This window comes from Schistocerca gregaria, chromosome 3, assembly GCF_023897955.1.
Source record: "Schistocerca gregaria isolate iqSchGreg1 chromosome 3, iqSchGreg1.2, whole genome shotgun sequence".
Lineage (NCBI taxonomy): Eukaryota > Metazoa > Arthropoda > Insecta > Orthoptera > Acrididae > Schistocerca > Schistocerca gregaria.
In genome coordinates, this window is record NC_064922.1 from 425435366 (window position 1) to 425460522 (window position 25157).

Here is a 25157-nt window from a genome sequence, read left to right on the forward strand (position 1 = left end):
GCAATTAATTTAGACATATTTCTATGCCATCAGTGTTTGCTAAAGTTATTGAAAAGGCTGTGTATGAAAGAGTAATTGATCATTTTGTATCACATGATTTGCTATCAAATGTACAGCTCGGCTTTGGAAGTCGTTTAACAACTGAAAACGTTATATTCTCTTTTCTTTGTGAGGTACTAGGTGGGTTAAATAAAAGGTTTCGGATAGCAGGCATATTATCCAATTTAACTAAAGTGTTTGGTTGTGTTGATCACAAAATATTGCTCCAGAAGTTGGACCAATATGGAATACGGGAAGTAGCTTACAATTGGTTCACCTCTTCCTTTAGCAACAGACAGCAAGAGGTCATTATTCACAATGTTAAGAATGGCTGTGATGTGAAGTCTAGATGGGGTATAGTCAAATGGGGGGAGGAGAGGGGGGTGAAAAACAGGAGGAGGAGGAGGAGGAGGAGGGGGGGGGGGGTGCCCCAGGGATCAGTGATGCGGCCACTCTTGTTCCTTATTTATATAAATGATATGCCCTCTAGTATTACGGGCAACTCTAAAAATGTTTCCGTTTGCTGATGACACTAGCTTTGTAGTAAAGGATGTCGTGTGCAACAATAGCTCAGTTTCAAATATTAAAGTTCACGACATAAGCTCATGGCTTGTAGAAAATTAACACTACATCACAGTAAGTCTCAGTTTTTACAGTTTCTAACACACAATTCAACAAAACCCGACGTTTTAATTTCACACAGTGGAGATTACAATTAGTGAAACTGAACAGTTCAAACTTCTAGGTGTTCAGATAGTAAATTGTCATGGATAGCTCACATTCAGGATCTTGTTCAAAGACTTAATGCTGGCATTTTTACTACTCTAACAGTATCTGAAGTAAGTGTTCGCTCAACACGAAAATTAGTCTACTTTGCTTATTTTCATTCGCTTATGCCATATGGTATTATATTTTGGGGTAAGTCTTCCCATTCTAAAAGGATACTTTTGGCTCAGAAACAGGCGGTTCAGGCAATAAGTGATGCAAGTTCACGAACCTCTTGTTGACCCCTGTTCACGAGTCTGGGTATTTTTACATTGGCCTCTCAAAAACTTATGGACTGACTTACTTTGGGTTCATAAACATTTTATTTTTATCTGTTATTAGTTTTACGTTGTAATATCATGTACTGACATGTTCCATGACCTTGCTGCTTGTAAATAAATAAATAAACTGGAAGTAAGTTTCAGAGGCAGAATCCTTCATCATAATTGGAACCCAAATAAATAAATAGAATGTCACACCCACTGATACCTAACCTGTAGGCCCATTCCCAAACATACAATCCTGCTGTTACCCCTCTGTCTCTTAGAGGGCTGCAGAATCATACTTAATCCCTGGAGTCATACGAGGCACATATTTCAAGACATGCAATGAGAAGTTCTTGAGGCATGTGATCTCGTTCCCCATCACTACAAATATAACTACCATAGCCAAACCAAGACCTTGTAAATTCCCCTGGCCCAGGCATCTTCTACTTGCAGTAATCAAGGGCAATTGCTTCTCAAAAATTAAGCCTAGTGAAAACAATAATTTTAAATTTAAAATTAAGTCCCCCATTCTGGGCTCCAAGTGGTTAAAAATGTAACCTGAATGATTAAAATCTACAAACATTATCTCAGATAAAGTCCTTAAATCAGTCTATTCTGGGCAATATTCTCGTCAGCTGACCTGGTTGTAGAAGTGAATGAAGAACAAAACACATTAGGGTACATGCATTATTGTTTGTGGCTATTCCAAATACATGTAACGCCGTATTGGTGAACGCCATGCTCCTGAATAAAGTTTCTCCACAGAACTTTGTTGACACAGTAGCCACAGTCAACAGCCCCCCCCCCCCCCCCCCCAAAAAAAAGGCATCTCTGTTGGCCTCTTTCAGGAGTCTGGCAGTACATGTTGAACCACCAAGTGGTGCAATCATCCAGTTCTGTAACCATCACCATAATAAGTTAAAATTTTGTATTTCCTCTTACCCATCTGTTTGTTTCTGTCTCTGCTTCTACCATATCTTACAACTTGTGGCAATTTCATTTTTAATTGAAATAAAGAATACTTGAAGACTGAAATGAATATTGCAGAACAAATTAGGTACATAAAGTGAACATTATCAGGGATTATGAAACTGTACACCATCAAAGCGCCTTAAAAAAAAAATCTGTATTGTTTAAAGTCTGAACAACTGAAATTACACTCAAAACACTGCGGTGTGGAATCAAAGTTGATCTGGATATGTTTCTGAGGACTGTATGAGAGTTCACGAAGCATCAGCTAGGGTCCCTAAGATTTATTAACCAACAACTTTTTGACCAAACACATAAAAAGCATGACCAATACACGAAATTTTAATTTCTGCCAAATGTATGCACCAAGGAAGCTTTATCCAGTAAGGCCATGCAACCTCTCATCACATGTATCTGAGCACCGAACAGCTGAAATACAGTACAAGCTGTTAATTTGAGGAGATAGTAATTCTAGTTCTAATACCTTAACAATATAGCAATTTTGTTTATATCATTCTCAAAATGTAGGAGTCGAGACTGCACATAGTGACAATAGTACTCGTAACTATCATTTGGTATTCGCCGATTATATTGGTTAACACCACATGGGGGGCAGATAGTGACAGAAATTGCAGCAGGCAACATGTGTGGGATCATAACCATAGGATGGAACTCGCCCAGACAGCGTATGTTATGCATGCCAACTATGGCGTAAATTATCCATAATAGCTCGAGTCTTATTCAATTTATAAATAATGGAAGGAAACAAAGCCTTGATTCCACTAATCCAGTCTGCACTGAAATATGACCGACTCCAATTTCAGTGCTACAGTGGTGAAATAATCCTTCTGATCGTGGAAATGTTCCCAGCATAAGATGAAATTTCATGGTGAGGGAAACCTGCTTTCCAGAGACTAATCCTTTCCCCCTTTCAATACCTCTCTTAAGTCAACACCGTGCCATCTGACATCTACAAGGCATGCTTGTACCGTATTTCTCATTCTTTCATTTACACACTACTTTCTACAAATCCATTTACAAATGAGAGGTTTCAAGAATGTGGAAGAAGTTGTATTACATATTAACAGACAGAAGCAGCCACTGAAGGTTACTTCTGTAAAGTATGCTAATAAATTACGACTAGCAGAGATCTAGATTTTATATTTTTAAGTGTGTATTAGGAGAAAACAGCTACACTGAAAGTAGCCATAGCTCTTCCTTTCACGCGACTCATTTGCTATTTTAATCTAAGACTTCAAACAACACATTTAAATAATTTAAAGCAATATTTGCTATTTAAATGCTGCCTAATTCAAGAACTTTTTAACACAAAAGTCAGAATCAAGTGAAATTTACATACGGGAGTCTAAATATTCTGAAAATGTGTAAGACCAGTGACTAATAAGGTATCTTTTTACTTTGTTTTCTAATACCTGGAGATTTTTAACTTCTACATAGATCTACATCAAAGGCAGATACAGAGGACAGTTGTTGCTGTACCACACATTAATGTTTCTTCCAATTTGGAATAGGATTAGTAGCCTAAGTTTTTTCCTATGCTCACAACTGTCCTCCTCCATACTCAGGACAAATCCCTTCCATTGGCTGATGAATCAGTAAATTTTGTCTACTTGAATATGAAACAGTCAGTACTTGTGATGGACACACTACTGAAAAATTTATCTACTCTTGCTAACATAAGGCATTTCAGTTAGTGTAAGCCACGAGAGTAATACAACTCAGGCAGAAAGCCTCATCACACTGGATATTGCAGTTATGCAGTGTAACTGCAAGGCAAAAACCGACAGGAATATCAGCCACAGGAACTCTGGGTCCCATTTGCAATGCATAGAAAAATCTAACCAAATGAAATGTTCAGGAGATTCAACAATAAATTTTGACACTTATTATCTCTAGTTATAAAGGCAAAACTTTTAAGATTGCAATTACTATAATGCAACATTTACATTCACTGTCATTCTGTTTCCAATTTTTGTCTATGCTGGTATGGCAGAATAATATTTGTACTACCCATACGTGTAAAGTCTCATAAACCAAGGCTATACTCTGCAAAACTGAGTTAAGTGAATATCAGAAGGTACTCAACAATGGGGGTTATTGAGTCTGTGGGGTCCATCCAGAGAAAATAAAACAAAATATCGCGGTAGGCTGCTTCACATTCTCATCACATAATAAGCATAGGAAGAAAGATTGCTTTAATGCTGTTGTGCACACTGTAATGAGTCTAATCTTGTCTTTGTTGCCTCTAGGGATGGTAAGTAGAATGCCGGAAGTAAATTTCTAAATTTTACATTTAAAACTGGTTATTGAAACTTTGTAAGTAAATTTTTGTGGGATAAGCCATACTCAGAAGTGTATGTCTCTTAGTTTTTCAGCATTTCAGGGAATACTGGTGTAGTGAGTGTTCACCAGTGAGGTTCTCAGCATCATGTAGATTTCCTTTCATATTTGTAAGTCCCTAACACAATATGGTTTTAATTTCCTACTATAGTTTCACCAACAAATACTGGTGCTCTAGGAGAAAATAAATGCCATTACTTTAACCTGGGAAAGCAGTTACGAATGTATTTAATAGCAGATTTTCAGACAATGATAAAAGTGGTAACAAAAAAGAATTAAATAAAAATATGAATATTGGAATATTACATAACCTCTGTGCCAAGATGTTAAACTGTAATGTATCTTCATCATATTACTATATAAATTGAACAGCATCCTCAGTTCCAATAGAAATGGCATATCTTTCTTTGTTCCTGTAATCCGCTACATTCTTTTCTGATTATCCCACCTGTCTTGCAGTGTGCAAAAATACATATTTTTGCTTACATGTTTTACTTCAAATATTTGATTCACTTATAAGAAAACTGATCTCAGAAATAAGAGGAACATCTCACTTGAAAGTGTCCAACATGAATTATGTGTAAAAGAGACACAAGCTAGTGACTGAGAAAAAGCACAGCAGGACAAGACTACAGAAAAATTAACAAAATATAATTATAACAAGTGCCATCCCTTCTTAATTTTTGAAGTCTCATTTCTTGGTGGATCAAAGAGGAGTTTGTTTCAAATGCTTTAATATCTTGCTGCAGCCATTAGCTACAATGTATTACTGTACACAGGAGTCCCAATGCAGGGGCAAGGGATGCCTCCTGCTGTTCCCGACAGCCACCATGTGAAGGGTCAACTTACTGTGGACAAACAGTCCATGTACCACCATTTATAATTTTTTGTGTCTATACCCTGCAATTGCTGTTCTAGATATAAAAGCTCAAAGCAAACCATTTTCTGTGTCATTAAACTTTTTAGCACCACATTACTATTTATTGATTTTAAAATCACCATTCAACAAACTAATTAATGGTACTCTTAGACATACTCAAAAAATGATTGCTGAAGTGAACCACCACCTATCTTAGAATCTTCAATTACATAGCTATCTACGTACAATGTACTAACAAAGCAATAAGAAGAGGGAACAAACAAGATTATTGGTTACCTGGACAGAAGGGTAACAGATTCATTGGGAAAATTCCAAGCAATGGTAGTGCAAGCATAGAAAGGCACATAAGCACAACTAACATAAAGAGTAATTTTGTTTCACAATCTCACAGATAATATTTTCTTAAGACTAGCTTCCTCACATTATTACACAACACTGTTCTGTTTATCAGTTATAGTAAACTGCCTAATTGATATCAATCCTAAACAGTACTGATACTTAGCTTACACAATCACTGATAATGACTATATTCAATTTGTGGGTGGCTTATGAGGTTATGTCCACTGCATTTGACATCCTTGTTGTGTGTAACAAGGGTCTCATCATATACAGGAAAGGGATAAATTGCTTGCACGTCATTACGGGTTTACTGGTACCAAAGGATGAATAAGTCAACAAATGAAATCACTTAAATATTAAACCACAGTGCTCCACTGTCTGTTTCTTATACCTTTGAAAGTGCAATTTCCTTTCCTTCACTACAAGTTTACACTTACTAATTTCTTCTTTTTTTTTCACCTGACAACTAGTGAAGTTTTTTCTAATCAACAGAACAAAATATTATGTTAATGAGCCACTTTTATTAGAAATGTTGAGGTCAAAACTTTCGGTATTTAATACGACCAACATCTGAGCAAATTACCAAACGTACTATTGCTATTTAATTTCTGAATGTTGGAAATAATTTGACTGAAGCCAATGACAGTCACACTTCAGTTTACTTAAAAACACATTAACACCCAACCATTGGGCCAAGTTTCCATTAAGAAACTTGGTCTTTATATGCACGTATCGCTTTCAGAAGTTTGCATTTCTTTTAAATGCATGCCACAGTAGTATAATTACTCCCAGAAAATATAATTTCCAGCACTAATATTAAGCTGCAGTCAGACTTTTAAGGAGTGGGGTCGAGGTAGCGAGGGAAGGTGTAAGGGAGGTGACTCATTATGCATAAATTAAACCAAATTACATCATGTCAATCACAGCAGCCTTTTTTTCCCCATTTTTTTTTTTTAAAGATTTGTAAGCGGTTGGTACATAGCATAGCCTCGACACACACACACACTTGTCACTCTAGGCATTTGCATTGACTAGAGCTCCAATCACTCTTGGTCTTCACATTTCGAACGACTCTTTCAATCCCTCCTCACACTACATACATTCAATAAACATCTCTGCATAGATTTATATAGTGTCTGCGTGAAATACAAACAGAGATAAGTATTAAGAATTACTTTGCCTATTTCGCCACGTTTGATGTTTTTTGTACATAAATAATCTGCACGACACCAGTATGTAAACAGGTTGCTTCAATAAAATTACGCCGGTCATCACCTGAAATTCCGTATCAAATTTAATGAATCACCTACATTCAATGATCAGCCACATTGTTATGAAGTTGTGCACTTTTCTGTTGACAACAGATAACCCACATCAATTACGCAAATCTCAGCGTGATTATGCTGTCAGCTAGGTCACATATCTATTCAGTAGCCCCATAATTCATTTTCCATAACATAAATCGTTCGATGCATCCGCACACATGCGCCATACAGATCAACGCCATTGTCACTGGTTAATGATCATTACGAAATCTTATTTACATGTCGCTGAGCAACACGTGGTTACAAAATAATGTCTTTGAATATTTCTTGTCAAGTGAATTTGGGATGGAATTCGATATTTTTAATATTTAGTTTCACATTTCCACATACCTCATTATGGTTTTCTGTTACGAATATGGGTAATTCTTTAAATTTTTTGTAAATCGCAACAGTTTCTGATGCGGTTGATGCCATCTCGTAGACACTCACAGGAACTTCTTGAATAGTTCAAGCCTCAAGGTATCGATTATGGAGTGTATCGATGTTTCGTTGCCGAACTACAAGCGCGAATCGGATGCGATCTTCACAAACAAGACTAAACCCTTTCTGCTTGTACGAACGCGAACTAACTGTATTGAATGTGTGTTGTAGGATATATGACTGTTCCCTTATGTAAGGCGTCGATGTTTTGGCGATTGTATCGATTATTCTCATTCACCTCGACATCTGCACATTTCACCAGAAATGAGGAAGACGTAGTACGGCAAACGCTGTTGAAGTAATTGACATTAGTGTGACTAAGTATGGAGTAAAAAAGTACGATGACGATGCAAACGGATGCATAAATCGTAATGTCTGACAGCGGTTCATAAAAAAGTCAACGTTTGCTATTTCGTTTATTTTTAACATTTTTTTTACTTACGAATTTGAAGCGGTGGGGAAAAAATATAGATGATCACTAATCAAATTATATTTCTTTCGTAGGAATAAAATTATCACATACAGTTTCAAAACAGTTTTCTTCATTTTCCTTTGTTGTTTTGCTGATTGATTAGTAGAATTTTGCAAGATACTGCAAGAGTTCTTGATACACTCAATTGTAGAAAATGTTCCAGTGTAACTAATGCGACATGAGTGATAATGTTATTTTTTGGCTACGGTCAAGGTGTAGTATGTCAAATATCTCGTCCAATCCATCTTTGTAGCGTCATCGTAGCGTGAAATATCTTGGCAGTGAAAGGCTTTGACGAGTTCTGTCAGATGAAACACCGGTACTCTGTCAAAATATGTACATATATTAGTGTCTCTGTAGTTGGTAGAATATTGACATGGATTTGAAAGGGAAAGTAGCTCTAGTAACAGGAGGAGCTGCAGGAATAGGTCGCGCTTACTGCGAAGAGTTGCTGAAACATGGGGTGAAGGTAATGAATTGCGTAAATTGGGACCTGCTTCGATTTTGTTGATGTATTTTTGCAAGAAGAATAAATTTCTACATTTAGCGTGTAGTGTAACCGACGACTCGTAGACCGTAATATTGCTGTATCAGCATTTCGATACTTGAGATAGAATTCCATACTGTAATGATAGTGTGGAGGAACGCCATGATACAAAGATTAACAAAACACCAATGTTACAGGTTTCTATATGCGATATAAATGCTGAGGCAGGGGAGCAGCTTGTTCAACGGTTGGAAGAAAAATATGGCAAAGACAAAGTGCTGTTTTGTCAGTGTGATGTCACGGATTACCCCCAATACGAAGGTTTGCTACATTTTGAGCATTGCGATCGCTCGACGTTTTTGCATGCTTAACAAATAAATACTTCAATATTTACGGTTCTGCTTGTGATAAAATGAGCCTAGTAGTGTAGAAGCTACCTTATCATAATCATTTTTTACTTATGTCAAATTTAAAATCCGTCCTTTTCGCGAGTGAGTTAAATACAAAGAGCGCCAGCAAAACATTTTTCTCGTTTTCGAAGTAGACAAAATGAGCCTGTGCCACAATTTTAAAGACTAGACTAACTAGTAGGGGTTAGGGAGGGTATGGTGCCACATTTAAAATACGTGCACCGTTAATCAATTTTAATTACTCACCACTGCAACCTCTGTGTAATTGGTTGACAGTTCCTTATTCAAACAGTTGCTGACTGTGCTGTACTGTTACATAAACATGGTGTGATGCTGTGAAAAGTACAGAGTTTTTGAATAGCACAATTTTTGTACACCAAGGTAACTGAGGCACATCATATTCGTCCTCCCCATTTATTGGGAGCTGCTGTATTTGAAATTCCTTACACTACTTGAAACACTTTTTGTAAAGTAAGTGCAACGCTGCATTAATCTTGATGGCTGCACTTGGGGAAGATTTTAATAAACCTGTAGGCCTAGATTTCAACCCTCTCGAAGTGTACCTGCAGCCCATCAAAATAATTTATTTGGGCAGTAATATATAACTATGTGGAATAATACGTCCAAAGTAAGTTGCTTTCCCATTGATTTGGGTAATATCTTATGAAATTATAGAGAGACTTGTATTAAATCAGAAGTGAGTGAGGAATAAATCACAAAAGCCATGAAAGCAGTAAAATATGGGATGTCTCTTAAAACTGCTGTAGATCTATTTGGGATGTCTAGTGTAGTGCATTTGATAGGGTGAGAAACATGAATGCAGGTAATATTACACTGGGTGACAGTAATCAAGCACCAGCTTCACTCATGGTATAAAAGTTTTCAAAGATGAGGAATTTAAATGTTACACTTACATTATTAAAAGTTAGAAATATTAACTATTCACTGACAAATATATCTTGCATACAAAATGCAAAACTAAGGGGTTCTAGCATACATAGTATTAAGGACACAAACAAAATAACAAATTTGACTCAGTCAGAGATGTTATCTGCTTCCCTTATGGAAACCTGAAACCCAAGAGCAACAGCTGTTAATAAAAGGAAACATCAGACAGATATATATTTTATATTAGGGATACGATACTCATTCAGTTACTTTCATATAAGACTGAACATACACCATGGATGTATTAGTAGGTTTCTTGCCTCCGGAAGTAAACTGCACAACTGAATACCTAGCACAAGCAAACAAAATCCAGCAGTGTTGGTGTGTAGTCTTAGGCCAACAACATTAAAAACAAAGGACTGCAATCAAGCACAAGTAAATGAGACCTAGGTGAAGACATCAGTCCTTTTCCAAAGGCATTTGCAAAAGCCAAAACTGGCAGAAGAAAGAAGAAAATCATTGGTAAGCGAGAAAAACGAGTGGGGCCGAAGAAAATCAAATCTGGAAAATAAACAAAGAATTAAATTGGAGGTTGCAAGAAAAGTTACACTGGACAAATTTTCTGAATGTGATGATGATTAAGCTGTTTTACAGGGCAAGTTCGATTGTGAAATTATGGTCTTAAGTAGTGATTATTTAAGGACTAAATGTAAATGTTTTTGATTCTGTGATGTTTGCATGAAAGAACAATGATATTTATGTGGTTTTTTTTTGCATTTGCAACCACAGATATGTTATACAACTAGTACATCAATATTTAATATATGTTTTGTTGACTTAAAAATAAAAACCACTGTTGTTGTTTAGGCGTTGAAAATGCCACATGAGGTGTTGAAAGATGCTGCATTCTCAGGGTGGATTTCAACAAAAGTATGCTTCAGCTGAAATGTAATATTTGACCTTTCATTCATTACTGGAACTGTGACAAAAATTTGCAAGTGTTAATTACAAAACAATAAAATTGGGTTGATAAGAACAGTTTTATAATCTAATAGTTTGTGCAATGTGTTCCTCCTTTGTATTTCTTGCAAAAGTGGTGTGTCATATCAGGGAAGTTCAGGAGATGTGTTCTGTCAACTTTCCATACTAGAAAACCTATCTTTGAATGCCATGTACATTATTTGTTGGCACCATCCTTCCTTTACTGCCACTGGTTTGGTCTGTGGTGCATATCCTGTGTGTGTGTGTGTGTGTGTGTGTGTGTGTGTGTGTGTGTGTGTGTGTGTGTGTGTGTGTGTGACTCAATTTTCCCTCCTCCATCTCTCTTCCAGGACCAATTTAATCACCAGTAGTCTCAGTAGCATGTCCTGCCAGCACACTCACTTCCTTTGGTGCATGTATTACATAATTTTTCAAGTCATTATTGTGTGTCGTGATAAAACTGAAACACTATTAAACACCAAACATCATCTGAAGTTCATTTCATTAGCAGGATACAGGGAAAATGAAGACAATCAACCAAGAGACAGCTTACAAAATGTGTGCATCCCATCTACGAATATTGCTCCAGTACAAGGGACCCATACTAAATAGCACTATATGGGGATATTGAACATTTTTGAAACAGGCCTGTGCAAGTAATTACTCGTTTAACTCGATATTGTAATCACTAAAATAAAATCGCATACCCTATCAACCTGTGAAGTTTCAGCTCATTTCCTTTTCTAGGTGCCTAACAATTCCCCCCCCCCCTCCCCCCCCTCCCTCCCTCCCTCCCTCCCTCCCTCCTTACGCTGGGTGATACCACACAAAAAGAACTAGAAATGGAGGTGAGGTGGTGGAGCACAACATAAGTTTTCACTTAAATGTGTACAATTGTGGAATTAGATACATAATGATAATTTGGAGGGCAATCATATGATGCATATAATTTTTATGCAGTTGTCTTGAATTTTTTGAAGAGAATTAAGTTTTGGCTGTACAATAGCCATCTTCCAAATCTGTAATTCTACTGCACTCCACTGCGCTAAGTTAGAACCCTGTAAAATAATGAGTTTTGACAATTTTTTTACACGTCATTACTTGTTGCAGTGCAGCAGAATGAGAGATTCTGAAGGTGGCTGTTGTATTGTTGAACCGGTAATTCTGTTCAAGAAACTTTGCAATAAAGACCTTTAAATTAAAAATATGCACTGTCAATTCGTATCTGACAATGTATTACTGATCAAGAATTCTCCAGTGCCAGAAGTAAAATAGTTCAGGAAAGAAACTTTTAATTTACATATGAAAACACTTTTTCTTACTAACATTTTACTTCTGTGGCTAAATGCTGTAGCTTTGTAACAGATTATTGTACTGACCCATGATTGAGGTAGGTTCACTAAATGGCAACAGTGCATTTGTAAAGATCATTATTACTCTCTCACTATTTTCTTTTGTGCAGTGAATACTTTTTGCATAATGGAGGAGTACTCCTTAATGTTATCTACATCCATACTCCGCAAGCCACCTGACGATGTGTGGCGGAGGGTACCCTGAGTACCTCTATCGGTTCTCCCTTCTATTCCAGTCTCGTATTGTACGTGGAAAGAAGGATTGTCGGTGTGCTTCTGTGTGGGCTCTAATCTCTCCGATTTTATCCTCATGGTCTCTTCGCGAGATATACGTAGGAGGGAGCAATATACTGCTTGACTCTTCGGTGAAGGTATGTTCTCGAAACTTTAACAATAGCCCGTACCGAGCTACTGAGCATCTCTCCTGCAGAGTCTTCCACTGGAGTTTACCTATCATCTCCGTAATGCTTTCGCGATTACTAAATGATCCTGTAACGAAGCGCGCTGCTCTCCGTTGGATCCTCTCTATCTCTTCTATCAACCCTACCTGGTGCGGATCCCACACTGCTGAGCAGTATTCAAGCATTGGGCGAACAAGCGTACTGTAACCTACTTCCTTTGTTGTCGGATTGCATTTCCTTAGGATTCTTCCAATGAATCTCAGTCTGGCATCTGTTTTACCGCCGATCAACTTTATATGATCATTCCATTTTAAATCACTCCTAATGAGTACTCCCAGATAATTTATGGAATTAACTGCTTCCAGTTGCTGACCTGCTATTTTGTAGCTAAATGATAAGGGACCTATCTTTCTATGTATTCGCATCACATTACACTTGTCTATTTTGAGATTCAATTGCCATTCCGTGCACCATGCGTCAATTCGCTGCAGATCCTCCTGCATTTCAGTACAATTTTCCATTGTTACAACCTCTTGATACACGACAGCATCATCTGCAAAAAGCCTCAGTGAACTTCCGATGTCACCCACCAGGTCATTTATGTATATTGTGAATAGCAACGGTCCTATGACACTCCCCTGCGGCACACCTGAAATCACTCTTACTTCGGAAGACTTCTCTCGATTGAGAATGACATGCTGCGTTCTGTCATCTAGGAACTCCTCAATCCAATCACACAATTGATCTGACAGTCCGTATGCTCTTACTTTGTTCATTAAACGACTGTGGGGAACTGTGTCAAACGCCTTGCGGAAGTCAAGAAACACGGCATCTATCTGTGAACCCGTGTCTAAGGCCCTCTGAGTCTCGTGGACGAATAGCGCGAGCTGGGTTTCACACGACCGTCTTTTTCGAAACCCATGCTGATTCCTACAGAGTAGATTTCTAGTCTCCAGAAAAGACATTATACTCGAACATAATACGTGTTCAAAAATTCTACAACTGATCGACGTTAGAGATATAGGTCTATAGTTCTGCACATCTGTTCGACGTCCCTTCTTGAAAACGGGGATGACCTGTGCCCTTTTCCAATCCTTTGGAACGCTATGCTCTTCTAGAGACCTACGGTACACCGCTGCAAGAAGGGGGGCAAGTTCCTCCGCGTACTCTGTGTAAAATTGAACTGGTATCCCATCAGGTCCAGCAGCCTTTCCTCTTTTGCGCGATTTTAATTGTTTCTCTGTCCCTCTGTTGTCTATTTCGATATCTACCATTTTGTCATCTGTGCGACAATCTAGAGAAGGAACTACAGTGCAGTCTTCCTCTGTAAAACAGCTTTGGAAGAAGACATTTAGTATTTCGGCCTTTAGTCTGTCATCCTCTGTTTCAGTACCATTTTGGTCTCAGAGTGTCTGGACATTTTGTTTTGATCCACCTACCGCTTTGACATAGGACCAAAATTTCTTAGGATTTTCTGCCAAGTCAGTACATAGAACTTTACTTTCGAATTCATTGAAAGCCTCTCGCATAGCCCTCGTCACACTGCATTTCGCTTCGCGTAATTTTTGTTTGTCTGCAAGGCTTTGGCTATGTTTATGTTTGCTGTGAAGTTCCCTTTGCTTCCGCAGCAGTTTTCTAACTCGGTTGTTGTACCACGGTGGCTCTTTCCCATCTCTTACGATCTTGCTTGGCACATACTCATCTAACGCATATTGTACCATGGTTTTGAACTTTGTCCACTGATCCTCAACACTATGTGCACTTGAGACAAAACTTTTGTGTTGAGCCGTCAGGTACTCTGTAATCTGCTTTTTGTCACTTTTGCTAAACAGAAAAATCTTCCTACCTTTTTTAATATTTCTATTTACGGCTGAAATCATCGATGCAGTAACCGCTTTATGATCGCTGATTCCCTGTTCTGCATTTACTGATTCAAATAGTTCGGGTCTGTTTGTCACCAGAAGGTCTAATATGTTATCGCCATGAGTCGGTTTTCTGTTTAACTGCTCAAGGTAGTTTTCAGATAAAGCACTTAAAAATATTTCACTGGATTCTTTGTCCCTGCCACTCGTTATGAACGTTTGAGTCTCCCAGTCTATATCCGGCAAATTAAAATCTCCAGCCAGAACTATAACATGGTGGGGAAATCTACTTGAAATATTTTCCAAATTATTCTTCAGGTGCTGAGCCACAACAGCTGCTGAGCCCGGGGGCCTATAGAGACATCCAATTACCATGTCTGAGCCTGCTTTAACCGTGACCTTCACCCAAATCATTTCACAATTCGAATCTCCGTCAATTTCCTTTGATACTATTGCACTTCTTATCGCTATAAACACGCCTCCCCCTTCACTGTCCAGCCTATCTCTGCGGTATACATTCCAATCCGAGTTTAGGATTTCATTACTGTTTACGTCTGGTTTCAGCCAACTTTCTGTTCCTAGTACTATATGGGTGTTGTGACCGTTTATTAATGAGAGCAGTTCTGGGACCTTTCTATAGACGCTCCTGCAGTTTACTATTAGCAGATTAATATTTTTATTCCCCGTTGCATTTTGCCTACTCCTACCTTGCCGCGTCTCAGGAGGCGTCTTGTCGGGCCTAGGGAGGGTATTCTCTAACCTAAAAAAACCCCATGTGCACTCCACACGTACTCCGCTACCCTCGTAGCCGCTTCCGGCGTGTAGTGCATGCCTGACCTATTCAGGGGGACCCTACATTTCTCCACCCGAAGGATGTCAGTGAATGGAAATATGTTAACTTACCAATTTATACGCAATTCAAAGTTAATTACTCTAAGTGTTTTAGCAGTTATTTGACTAGGTGGTTTAATTGATAATCTTGATTGCAAGCTTATATGCCAGCTGATGATGGCGCATATACACTGAAACAATTTTGAGCAAGAAAAGTAAGGGGGGGGGGGGGATATTATAGGCACATTTATGGGGATGTATCTTAAAGATTAATACATATTAAAATAGACCATGCTTAAGGTTTATTTTTCATATTTACTGTAGTTCTTTGACACGGTAAAAAATTTGTAATAATGATGGCAGAAAGTAAAATTATTCTTACAAAGAAGTGTGAGGAGTTCTTGAGGAAATTCATGTGTAATTTGCTTTCACATTTAGAAGACTGAAGTATTCTGTTTGCAGAGAGTTGTGTTGCAATCATGACAATACTTGTTCTTTTTTTTCCTATTTGTTTTGCCAGTAAATTGTTTCATCTTCTTCAGACATATCTTGGAATCACATGTTGGATGATGCTTTGTCACGAGATTCATCAGTAAAAAAGATGAGATGAAGGCAAATAAAACAAAACTAAACTAATTATACCAGCAGTGTCTGTAGCAACAAAAGCAGCGATTAAAATTCTAAAGCAGATTGACATTTGCCTCAATATGAATCTTTGTCAAACTCTTATCAATCGAATATTTCTCCCTCCAATCCAAAATGATTGAATACTTCCCCATTAGTTTTGAAAATTTTCTTTATCATTCAACAAATTTGACATTTGTAACAGTGTCATAGCAAAATGTAATGAGTATATGCATCAAACTCGGGACAGTGCAAGTATGCATTGGCTCAGTCAGTTGTGATGACAGCTCATGTTCACCACTGTTTCTTACAATGTTGCTCTAGAAATTGACAACAAAAAGGCAGCATCTGTCATGGGCCAGGTAGTGAGATGAGCCCAGTTTTTGAGTGACAGGCGTCTCCTGCTTTGAAAATTGTGGGCCGAGATACACTTGGTTACGGGCTTCTGAACACACCATTGTGACCAGAGTTATGCTCAGGCTTTACTGCCTAAGTGTTGACTAACAGATGTGCAACCAGTGTATCATCAATATTTTGACAGTAATCTCAGTGGAGCAACAAGCTTTGTGCATCACCAAATCAAGTATTCAAGGTATTCTCCAGAATGCTTTGAAGAAGAGAGAAATGAGTGTCAAGTTTGTCGCGCCTATCTTGAGAGTTCTGAACAGAACTGACAGTGCTGGGATGCCTGCTGTGATTTTATTCAAATGAAAATGCAGACATTCTTTTCTGGAAAAGAATCATCATAGGTGATGAGACTTCGTTACAAATACAAACCTACCACAAAACAACGAAGTGTGGAATGACTCTTTAATGGTTCACAAAGACCAAAGCAGGTGCAAATGTGATGCAAGAGTTGATCACCATTCCAAAAGAGGACTTTTCTGACTGTTTCACATGGTTGTATGAACAGGGTGAGTTGGGGGATGCGGTGGGGGTTGGGGGGGCGGGGGGGAGGGAGGGAAGGTGGACGATGATGAAGAACATCTGAAGTGTTAAAACTACCATCTTAATCTTACTCTATTTTTTTACAGTCTCATAACTTTTTGGACTCACAAGATGTATGTATAATGTGTTTTCATCAACAATTATAGACAGTAACTTGGAACTTCATGCTTCATTTATTATATATGGTTGATAAAATCTGTGCAGATGAACTGTATTGTCCACTCCACCCCCAAGTTTGATGCTACCTCATATTTGCAAAGCCAGTTAATAACTTTCACAAAATATCACTATTTGTTTCCTCTCTTTATGAAGTGGCAATATGTGTATCATCTGCAAAAGTAATTGATTCAAATGCCTGACTAAAATGAAATGCTGTATTGTTAATATGAAATATGAACTCTTAACTGCCCTATAGTTAGGTACTATGGTATTCCCATTGCAGTTTCTCCAGAAGCAGTGTCAGCCTTCTGAGGTTTATTGTAACTTAACTACATTTCAGTTGTTGAATCGGAAGTGTACCAAATGTGTGCAGACTGATATACCCATATGTACTATAAAAAATGTACGCATGTACATATGTACCACATCTACTCCTATATCACTGGATCAGTTTCAACCATATTCGGTACCCATATCACTTACTGTCTGGAAAGAATCAGTGTGTGGGTAAGGACCATTTACCCACCAAAGGGGTGTAGGTGACAAGAAGTGCAGCCCACGATATGCAAATACCCAGAATTTATTCATCAAGTATTTGATGATGAGAGAACTTAGTGACTTGCGACAAATTTTGCACATCATTTCATACTTTAAAAAAAAACTCTTTCTTGCTGACAGCGCCCCCCTCCTCCCAAAAAATCATGAAATGGAAAACATTTTCACTGTTCATGCAATAAAACTGCCGCATCAGTTGTGGTGTTTTAATTTGTTACTTGTTTACTACTAACTGTACTCACAATACACTTTGTAGACAGTCTTCACATAGACAACTATGGTGGCAAAGCCATGGGTAAAAAGCTCCTCCTCAACATCTGGACCAATTTCATCAAAACTTGGCACGCATAATACTTACTATCTGGAAAGTTGCTACTCGTCATATATCTGAGATGCTGAGTCGCAGATAGGCACAATTACATTCTGTCCTGGATTTTCCATTGTTTGATTACTATGTGGAAAGAAATACTGTGGGGATAAGAACCAGCAACCATCTATTGGGGTGGAGTTGGTAATTTGGAAAGAGAAGGGAGTAGGAGGAGATGAAAACAGATAGGGGGAGGAAGAGGAGGAGGTGGTAAACGAAAAGGGAAAAGAAGGAATTGTCAGAAGTGAGAAGAGGAGATGGACAGCAAGAAGGATGGGGTGGGAAAGGGATTAATAGGAGATTAGATTAAATCATGGGTACTATGCTTGTATATCTTAAAAATGTAGCTCTTGCGATAACAGTGATGGAAATTCATGGATGGAGCAATATGTAAAGTTAAGGAAAGGCAACTACTCACCTATAGCAGATCAGTGTATGGAGCACAGAAACACAAAATAGAAAACAGGATTTACACTAGCTCTCAAGCACTCTCTCTTTTTGTAGCAATTCTTATATTGATCCAACATCATCAGTTAAGACTGCAGTGAGCATTGGATCATAGAGACTGGAGTATAGATTAATTGAAAGAAGTCACCTAGACAGATTAATCATGCTTCCTGTTAGATCATGATCTTGAATGTGTCCAGATATGCATTCATCCAAGTGAACATATACTCAAAACTTGCATTGCCACATGGACACAGAGCAGTGGAGGTCATATTATGCAATGAAGAAACTTCGCATGGCCTACAATGGGAAATGTAGTGGTAATTGAAGGGACCTTAACAACTGTGAACTACATGGACATTACTGTAACCACCGGTGTCCCCTCACACTTGATCTCTTCCTTAACAGTGGTACCATCTTCTAGCAGGGTGACAGTTGTCATAAGGCAGTAATCCTACTTCAGTGGTTCTTGGAGCATGAGAGCGAGCTCTTGTTGATGTCTTCACCACTAAATTCATCTAATTTGAATCCGATGGAAAATATCTAGTCCACTGTTGGGCACCAGTGCCACACCAATAGGCCACTGGCTGGTAATATATGGGAATTGTGTGTCTTGTGCATAAACATCTGATGCCACCAACCTCCCGATTCCTACCAAGGACTTGGTGAATAAGTGCTGTTAGAATCACTGTTGTATTGTCTTCAAAGGTAGGCCATTATGATATTAAGCAGGTTGTTGTGATGTTTTGGTTGATCAGTGTACATCCTAGAGGCCATTTTGATATACAACCTGTTATTGACTAAATACATTGAAGTGACAAAAGTCATGGGATAGTGATATGCTTATACGCAGATGACAGTAGTATGGTGTGTACATGATATAAAAGGGAGTGCTGTGCCGAAGCTGTCATTTGTATTCAGGTGTTTAATGTAAAAAGGTTGCCAGTATGACGGTGGCCACATGAATTAAAACTTTGAATGTGGAGTTTTAGTTGTAGCTAGACGCATGGGACATTCCATTTTGGAAATTGATAGGGAATTCAATATTCCGAGATCCGCAGTGTCAAGAATGTGGCAAGGATACCGCATTTTGGGCATTACCTCTCACCAAGGACAATACAGTGGCTCATGGCTTTCTTAATGACGGAGATCAGCGACATTTTCATAGAGTTTTTCAATGATAAGGACAAGCAACACTGTGTGAGGTAACTGCAGGAATCAGTGTGGGATGTATGATGAATGTATCCTTCAGGACAATGCGGCAAAGTTTGTTAATGGGCTATGTTAGCTGGTAAATGATGTGAGTGACTCTGCTAATAGTACATCATTGCCTGCAGTGACACTCTTGGGCTTGTGACTATATTGGTTGGACTCTAGATGACTGGAACACTGTGGCCTGGTCTGATAGTCCTGATTTCAGTTGGCAAGAACTGGTGATAGGGTTAGAGTGCGGCACAGACCCCATGGAGCCATGTAGCCAGGTTGTCAACAAGGTACTGTGTAATCTGGTGGTGACTCCATAATGATGTTGACTGTGTGTACATGGAATGGACTGGGTCCTCTGATCCAACAGAACCAATCATTGACTGAAGATTGTTATGGTCATCTACTTGGAGACTATTTGCAGCCATCCGTGGACTGCATGTCCCCAAACAACCACTTTTTTTTTTTTTTAGGGCACTGCACCATGTCACTGGGCCAAAGTTGTTTGCAATTGGTTTGAAGAACATTCTGGACAGTTTGTTTGAGTGAATGATTTGGCCACTCTGATCACACAGTATGAATCCCATCGAACATTTATGCGACATAATCGAGAGTTCAGTTTGTGCACAAAATCCTGCACCAGTAACATTTTCACAATTATGGATGGCTGTAGAGGCAGCATGGCTCAGTATTTCTACAGCAAACTTCCAACGATGTGTTGAGTCTGTGCAATGTCAAGTTGCTGCACTATGCCAGGCAAAAGGAGGTCCAACACAATGTTAGGAGGTATCCCAGGAGTTTTCTCATTTCATTGTATCTTATTATTACGTAGGTGAGTGAAAAAATGGAAGTACATTAACTTCTCAAAAAAGGAAAGTGAAATGAGAGATTGTTTGGTAGTTATTGACATCTGTGAACTCATCCTTGTAGAAAGGCTTAACAGTGACATATTTTGAAATGTCTAGGGAAGTAGTTATGGTTTTATTCCACATCTGTTTAGGTTTATGTAATATGGGGGCTTCATGGCTTGCTGACCTGTGGGAGATTCACTGAAGCATATATTTTGCTATAACAAGCAGAAATGATGTAAATCCACAAGTTTTCACTGTGCAGAATCCTCATGAAGAATCCTGATATTGTTACACAAACGGCTGCAGTCTTTTGTATATGTAAGAACAGCTTTTTTGCATGTGTCAGTGTCTCTGTCTGAAACAAATATTATTTGTGATCCACTTTGTGTGTGTGTGTGTGTGTGTGTGTGTGTGTGTGTGTGTGTGTGTGTGTGTATTTTGACAGGCAGTAAAATTTCCAAAAATGTTCACCTCATTAATGTTATCTTTCTGCATGAGTAATGTTGCTCGGGTACCTGACAACAGCATATTATGTTAAGGCTTACTTATCAACATTATGACCACCTGTATAATAGCATATTGCTCCACCTGTGAAATGCAGTACAGCAGTGAATCTGTGAGACATAAATTAGATAAGTCTTTGGTAGGTTTCTATAAGTATGTGGTACCATATATTTACTCATGGGTCATACAGTTCCCTTAAATTATAGCCCTGTGGTTTATGTTCATGTGTCTGTTGCCCAGTAGTACCCTAGATGTCCCCCATCAGGTTCAGATCAGGCATGTTCGGTGGAGATCAATGTGAATTGATTATTTGGCTCCTCAAAGCACTGTGCCATGATTCTGGCCATGTGCATGGACAGTTATCCTGCTGGAAGATGCCACCACCATCAGAGAAGACATTAAGCATTATTGGATGCAGGTGGTCCACAGTAATGTTCACATATTCCATAACTGTCAGTAATTGTAATGCACTGCTAGTGTCAAAAAATCAGGGGTCATTTACAACATAGCACTTCACATTTCCCCTCTGAAAAGTTACATATCTACATCTACATCCATACTCCGCAAACCACCTGACAGTGTGTGGCGGAGGGTACTTTGAGTACCTCTATCGGTTCTCCCTTCTATTCCAGTCTCGTATTGTTCGTGGGAAGAAAGATTGTCGGTATGCCTCTGCATGGGCTCTAATCTCTCTGATTTTATCCTCATGGTCTCTTTGCGAGACATATGTAGGAGGGAGCAATATACTGTTTGACTCCTCAGTGAAGGTATGCTCTCGAAACTACAACAAAAGCCCATACTGAGCTACTGAGTGTCTCTCCTGCAGAGTCTTCCACGGGAGTTTGTCTATCATCTCCATAACACTTTCGCGATTACTAAATGATCCTGTGACGAAGTGCGCTGCTCTCTGTTGGATCTTCTCTATCTCTTCTATCAACTCTATATGGTACGGATTCCACAGTGGTGAGCAATATTAAAGCAGACAGTGAGCAAGTGTACTGTAACCTACTTCCTTTGTTTTCGGATTGCATTTCCTTAGGATTCTACCAATGAATCTCAGTATGGCCTCTGCTTTACCGACAATCAACTTTATATGACCATTCCATTTTAAATCACTCCTAATGCCTACACTCAGATTATTTATGGAATTAACTGCTTCCAGTTGCTGACCTGCTATATTGTATCTAAATGATAAAGGATCTTTCTTTCTATGTATTCGCGGCACATTACACTTGTCTACATTGAGATTCAATTGCCATTCCCTGCACCACGTGTCAGTTCGTTGCAGATCCTCCTGCATTTCAGTATAATTTTCCATTGTTACAACCTCTCGATATACCACAGCATTGTACATAGTGTCATGTAATTCTCCTTATCTGGTTTTCATTTCTTCATGTGGAGAAAGCTACTTCATTGCCAAATGTCAACAGACTTGTAATATCCAGTTCATTATTTATTGTTTCTGTTAAAATGTGACATATTCTCTCACTTTGTTATAGCCCTGTCAACTTGAATTTGATGTGCTTATAATTGTAGGTTTCGTTTTAAAATGTGACACAGTAATTTTTTTTTTCCTGGTATTTGCACCGTGTAACCATGAGCATCTGTAAGTGGGTTGATAGGTCAAGAGGTGGCATTTGCCCCCTCTATCTTGAGTACAGACTATTTATTCATTACAGAATTTTCCTACACCGTAGGTAACCATCAATTCTCTGGAATATAATACGTTCTTTGCATGCCTTTGAAATTTAGTTCTTGTGGCATGACATGGGAACTGATCAACTCATTTTTAGCAAATATGGCTATTTTAAAGACTGCCCCCTCCTCCGAGTAAATTTCTGGTGACACCTATCCCTCTAACATTACCTGCTGCTAGGTCGTGATATTTTACTTGTACCTCCATTGAGCCATCCCACTGAGTCTCAGCGGTTGTCTACCCTAGATTCACTCTAAACCAAGTTTTTCTTATTATGTTATACAGTTACACTAACTAGAGACATCTTATTAAGTTTAGAACTATTCCTTTTTGGTTCAGCACAGTGCTATCAAAGAGAGCTGACAGAATTTCAGTATGGTCATCACTGTTGAATAAGTTGAAGCAATTGTTCTAACATGTTTTGTATTTGGAAAGAGTGGTATTCAAATCCTTCAGCCCTTCTCAAATCATTCTGAAGTCAGTGTAACATGCAACTCTTGTAGATGATTACTCATATGGAAAAAAAATAGTTCACTGCATGGTACAGATTAAAGAACCCAGTTCTAAAACCAAGGGGCAATGAGAAATATGGCAGCCAGTAAAATGTCAACAATATGATAGTTTAGGGTGTTACATGTATTTGAAAATCTGCTGAGTCATTAGGAGACTCAGTGAATGCTCCATACGTGATTCACACCATTTAGCAGATCTCTCTTAAAACTAATGTTAGTCTGTCTTTTGTCCACAATGACGGAATAATCTTAGTGAACCATTGTTGTCTTTCCTTTCTGTTGTTGTACGTAATGCATTATATCTATATAATGTCAAAATGTTTGAATGTTCCTATAATGGAATGTGGAAAATAAAAGCAACAGAAATTTGTGTTTGAAAAGGAGGAGGTGAGTGTTCTTGTTGTGAGTAAGTTACATTTTCAAACAACACTCGCAGCTTTCGTCAACCATGGAGTTAACTGCTGAAATACACACACAACCTACTACAATTGGAATGCACATTTTAAAGCTACAACACTTTGTTTCAAATCTGATAGTAATCAGTGACTTTACTATGTTTCATTACAGAATCTTTTCAGACAACAATTTCTGAATTTGGCTGCCTTGACATTGTTGTAAACAATGCTGGAATAATGAATGACAGATTTTGGGAGCTGGAAGTAGATGTCAACTTGGTAAAATATAATATCAATAATTATTTATTTTTAAGAGTTACAAAAAGATAGCACCTTCAGAAACTGTTATTGTATTTTGGATGTACCTAACTGTTTAATGTCAATCATCTTTGTTTCTTGTCTATGCTTTTACAATTTCCATAGTATGTTTCATAGTGCCTGTAACATTAGTGATTTCTGCATGGTAAATGTTCACAGAAGTGTGTACTAATAGTGTTTCCAGGGAAAGTCTTTATATCTGTAAATAAGAGCTTTCACATTTGTAAGCTGTCGAATAACAGCACAAATTTTATACTGTGTGGGGGAAAGACAATGACAAATCTGGAAAACTGTAGCTTGGGAAATATATAGCAAACAATTTTCTGCGTAGTTGTTTTTTGTCAATTACATTCATTTTTTTGGCCTAAAATTCAACAACGGAAAATAATCTCTTGATTTAAAGTGAAATATTGTGTGTTCAGTATTTCCTTGTAAATATGGACTACAGAGAATCCCATCAAATGTATTTTTTAAGGCTTAGATACACCATGTGATCAAAAGTATCCGGACAGCTGGCTGAAAATGACTTAAAAAGTTCGTGGCGCCCTCCATCGGTAATGCTGGAATTCAATATGGTGTTGGGCCACCCTTAGCCTTGATGATAACTTCCACTCTCACAGGCATATGTTCAATCAGGTGCTGGAAGGTTTCCTGGGGAATGGTAGCCCATTCTTGATGGAGTGCTGCACTGAGGAGAGATATCGATGTCGGTCAGTAAGGCATGGCACGAATTCGGCATTCCAAAACATCCCAAAGGTGTTCTATAGGGTTCAGGTCAGAACTCTGCACAGGCCAGTCCAGTACAGAGATGTTATTGACATGTAACCACTCCACCATAGGCCGTGCATTATGAACAGGTGCTCGATCATGTTGAAAGATGCAGTCGCCACCCCCTAACTGCTCTTCAACAAACGGAAGCACGAAGGTGCTTAAAACAGCAGTGTAGGCCTTTGCTGTGATAGTGCAATGCAAAACAACAAGGGTTGCAAGTCCCCTCCATGAAAAACACGACCACACCATAACATCACCACCTCCGAATTTTACTATTGGCACTACACATGCTGGAGATGACATTCACCAGGCATTCGCCGTACCCACGCCCTGCCATCAGATTGCCACTTTGTGTACTGTGATTCGTCACTCCATACAATGTTTTTCCACTGTTCACTTGTCCAACAGTTACACTTCTTACACCAAGTGAGGCATCGTTCAACATTTACTGGTGTGATGTGCAGCTTATGAGCAGCTGCTCGATCATGAAAACCAAGTTTTCTCGCCTCCCACCTGACTGTCATAGTTCTTGCAGTGGCTCCTGATGCAGTTTGGAATTTATGTGTGGTGGTCTGGATAGATGTCTGCCTATTACACATTACGACTCTCTTCTACTGTCTGTGGTCCGTCAGTCAACAGACAAGATCGGCCTGCATGCTTTTGTGCTGTATGTGTCCCGTCACATTTCCACTTCACTGTCACATCAGAAATAGTGGACCTAGGGATGCTTAGGAGTGTGGAAATCTCGCGTACAGACAT

At 38.6% G+C, this 25157-nt stretch overlaps 2 protein-coding genes across 3 annotated transcripts in view; one reads left to right on the forward strand and one right to left on the reverse strand.

Annotated features, from left to right (window-relative positions):
- Positions 1-7365, reverse strand: part of LOC126355402 (UPF0489 protein C5orf22 homolog) — a 151239-nt gene extending 143874 nt beyond the window's left edge. Inside the window, exon 1 of the mRNA XM_050005699.1 lies at positions 7275-7365. Within this exon, the coding sequence (XP_049861656.1) occupies positions 7275-7358 (84 nt within the window). The 5' untranslated portion in view covers positions 7359-7365. The remainder of the gene's footprint in view (positions 1-7274) is intronic.
- A 186-nt stretch (positions 7366-7551) lies between these two features.
- The window catches only part of LOC126354772 (15-hydroxyprostaglandin dehydrogenase [NAD(+)]-like), a 93347-nt gene continuing 75741 nt past the window's right edge, over positions 7552-25157 (forward strand). For both annotated transcript variants that reach the window (XM_050004668.1, XM_050004667.1), the window contains exons 1-3: positions 7552-8305; positions 8521-8644; positions 23482-23588. In XM_050004668.1, the coding sequence (XP_049860625.1) occupies positions 8213-8305; positions 8521-8644; positions 23482-23588 (324 nt within the window). In that variant the 5' untranslated portion in view covers positions 7552-8212. The remainder of the gene's footprint in view (positions 8306-8520; positions 8645-23481; positions 23589-25157) is intronic.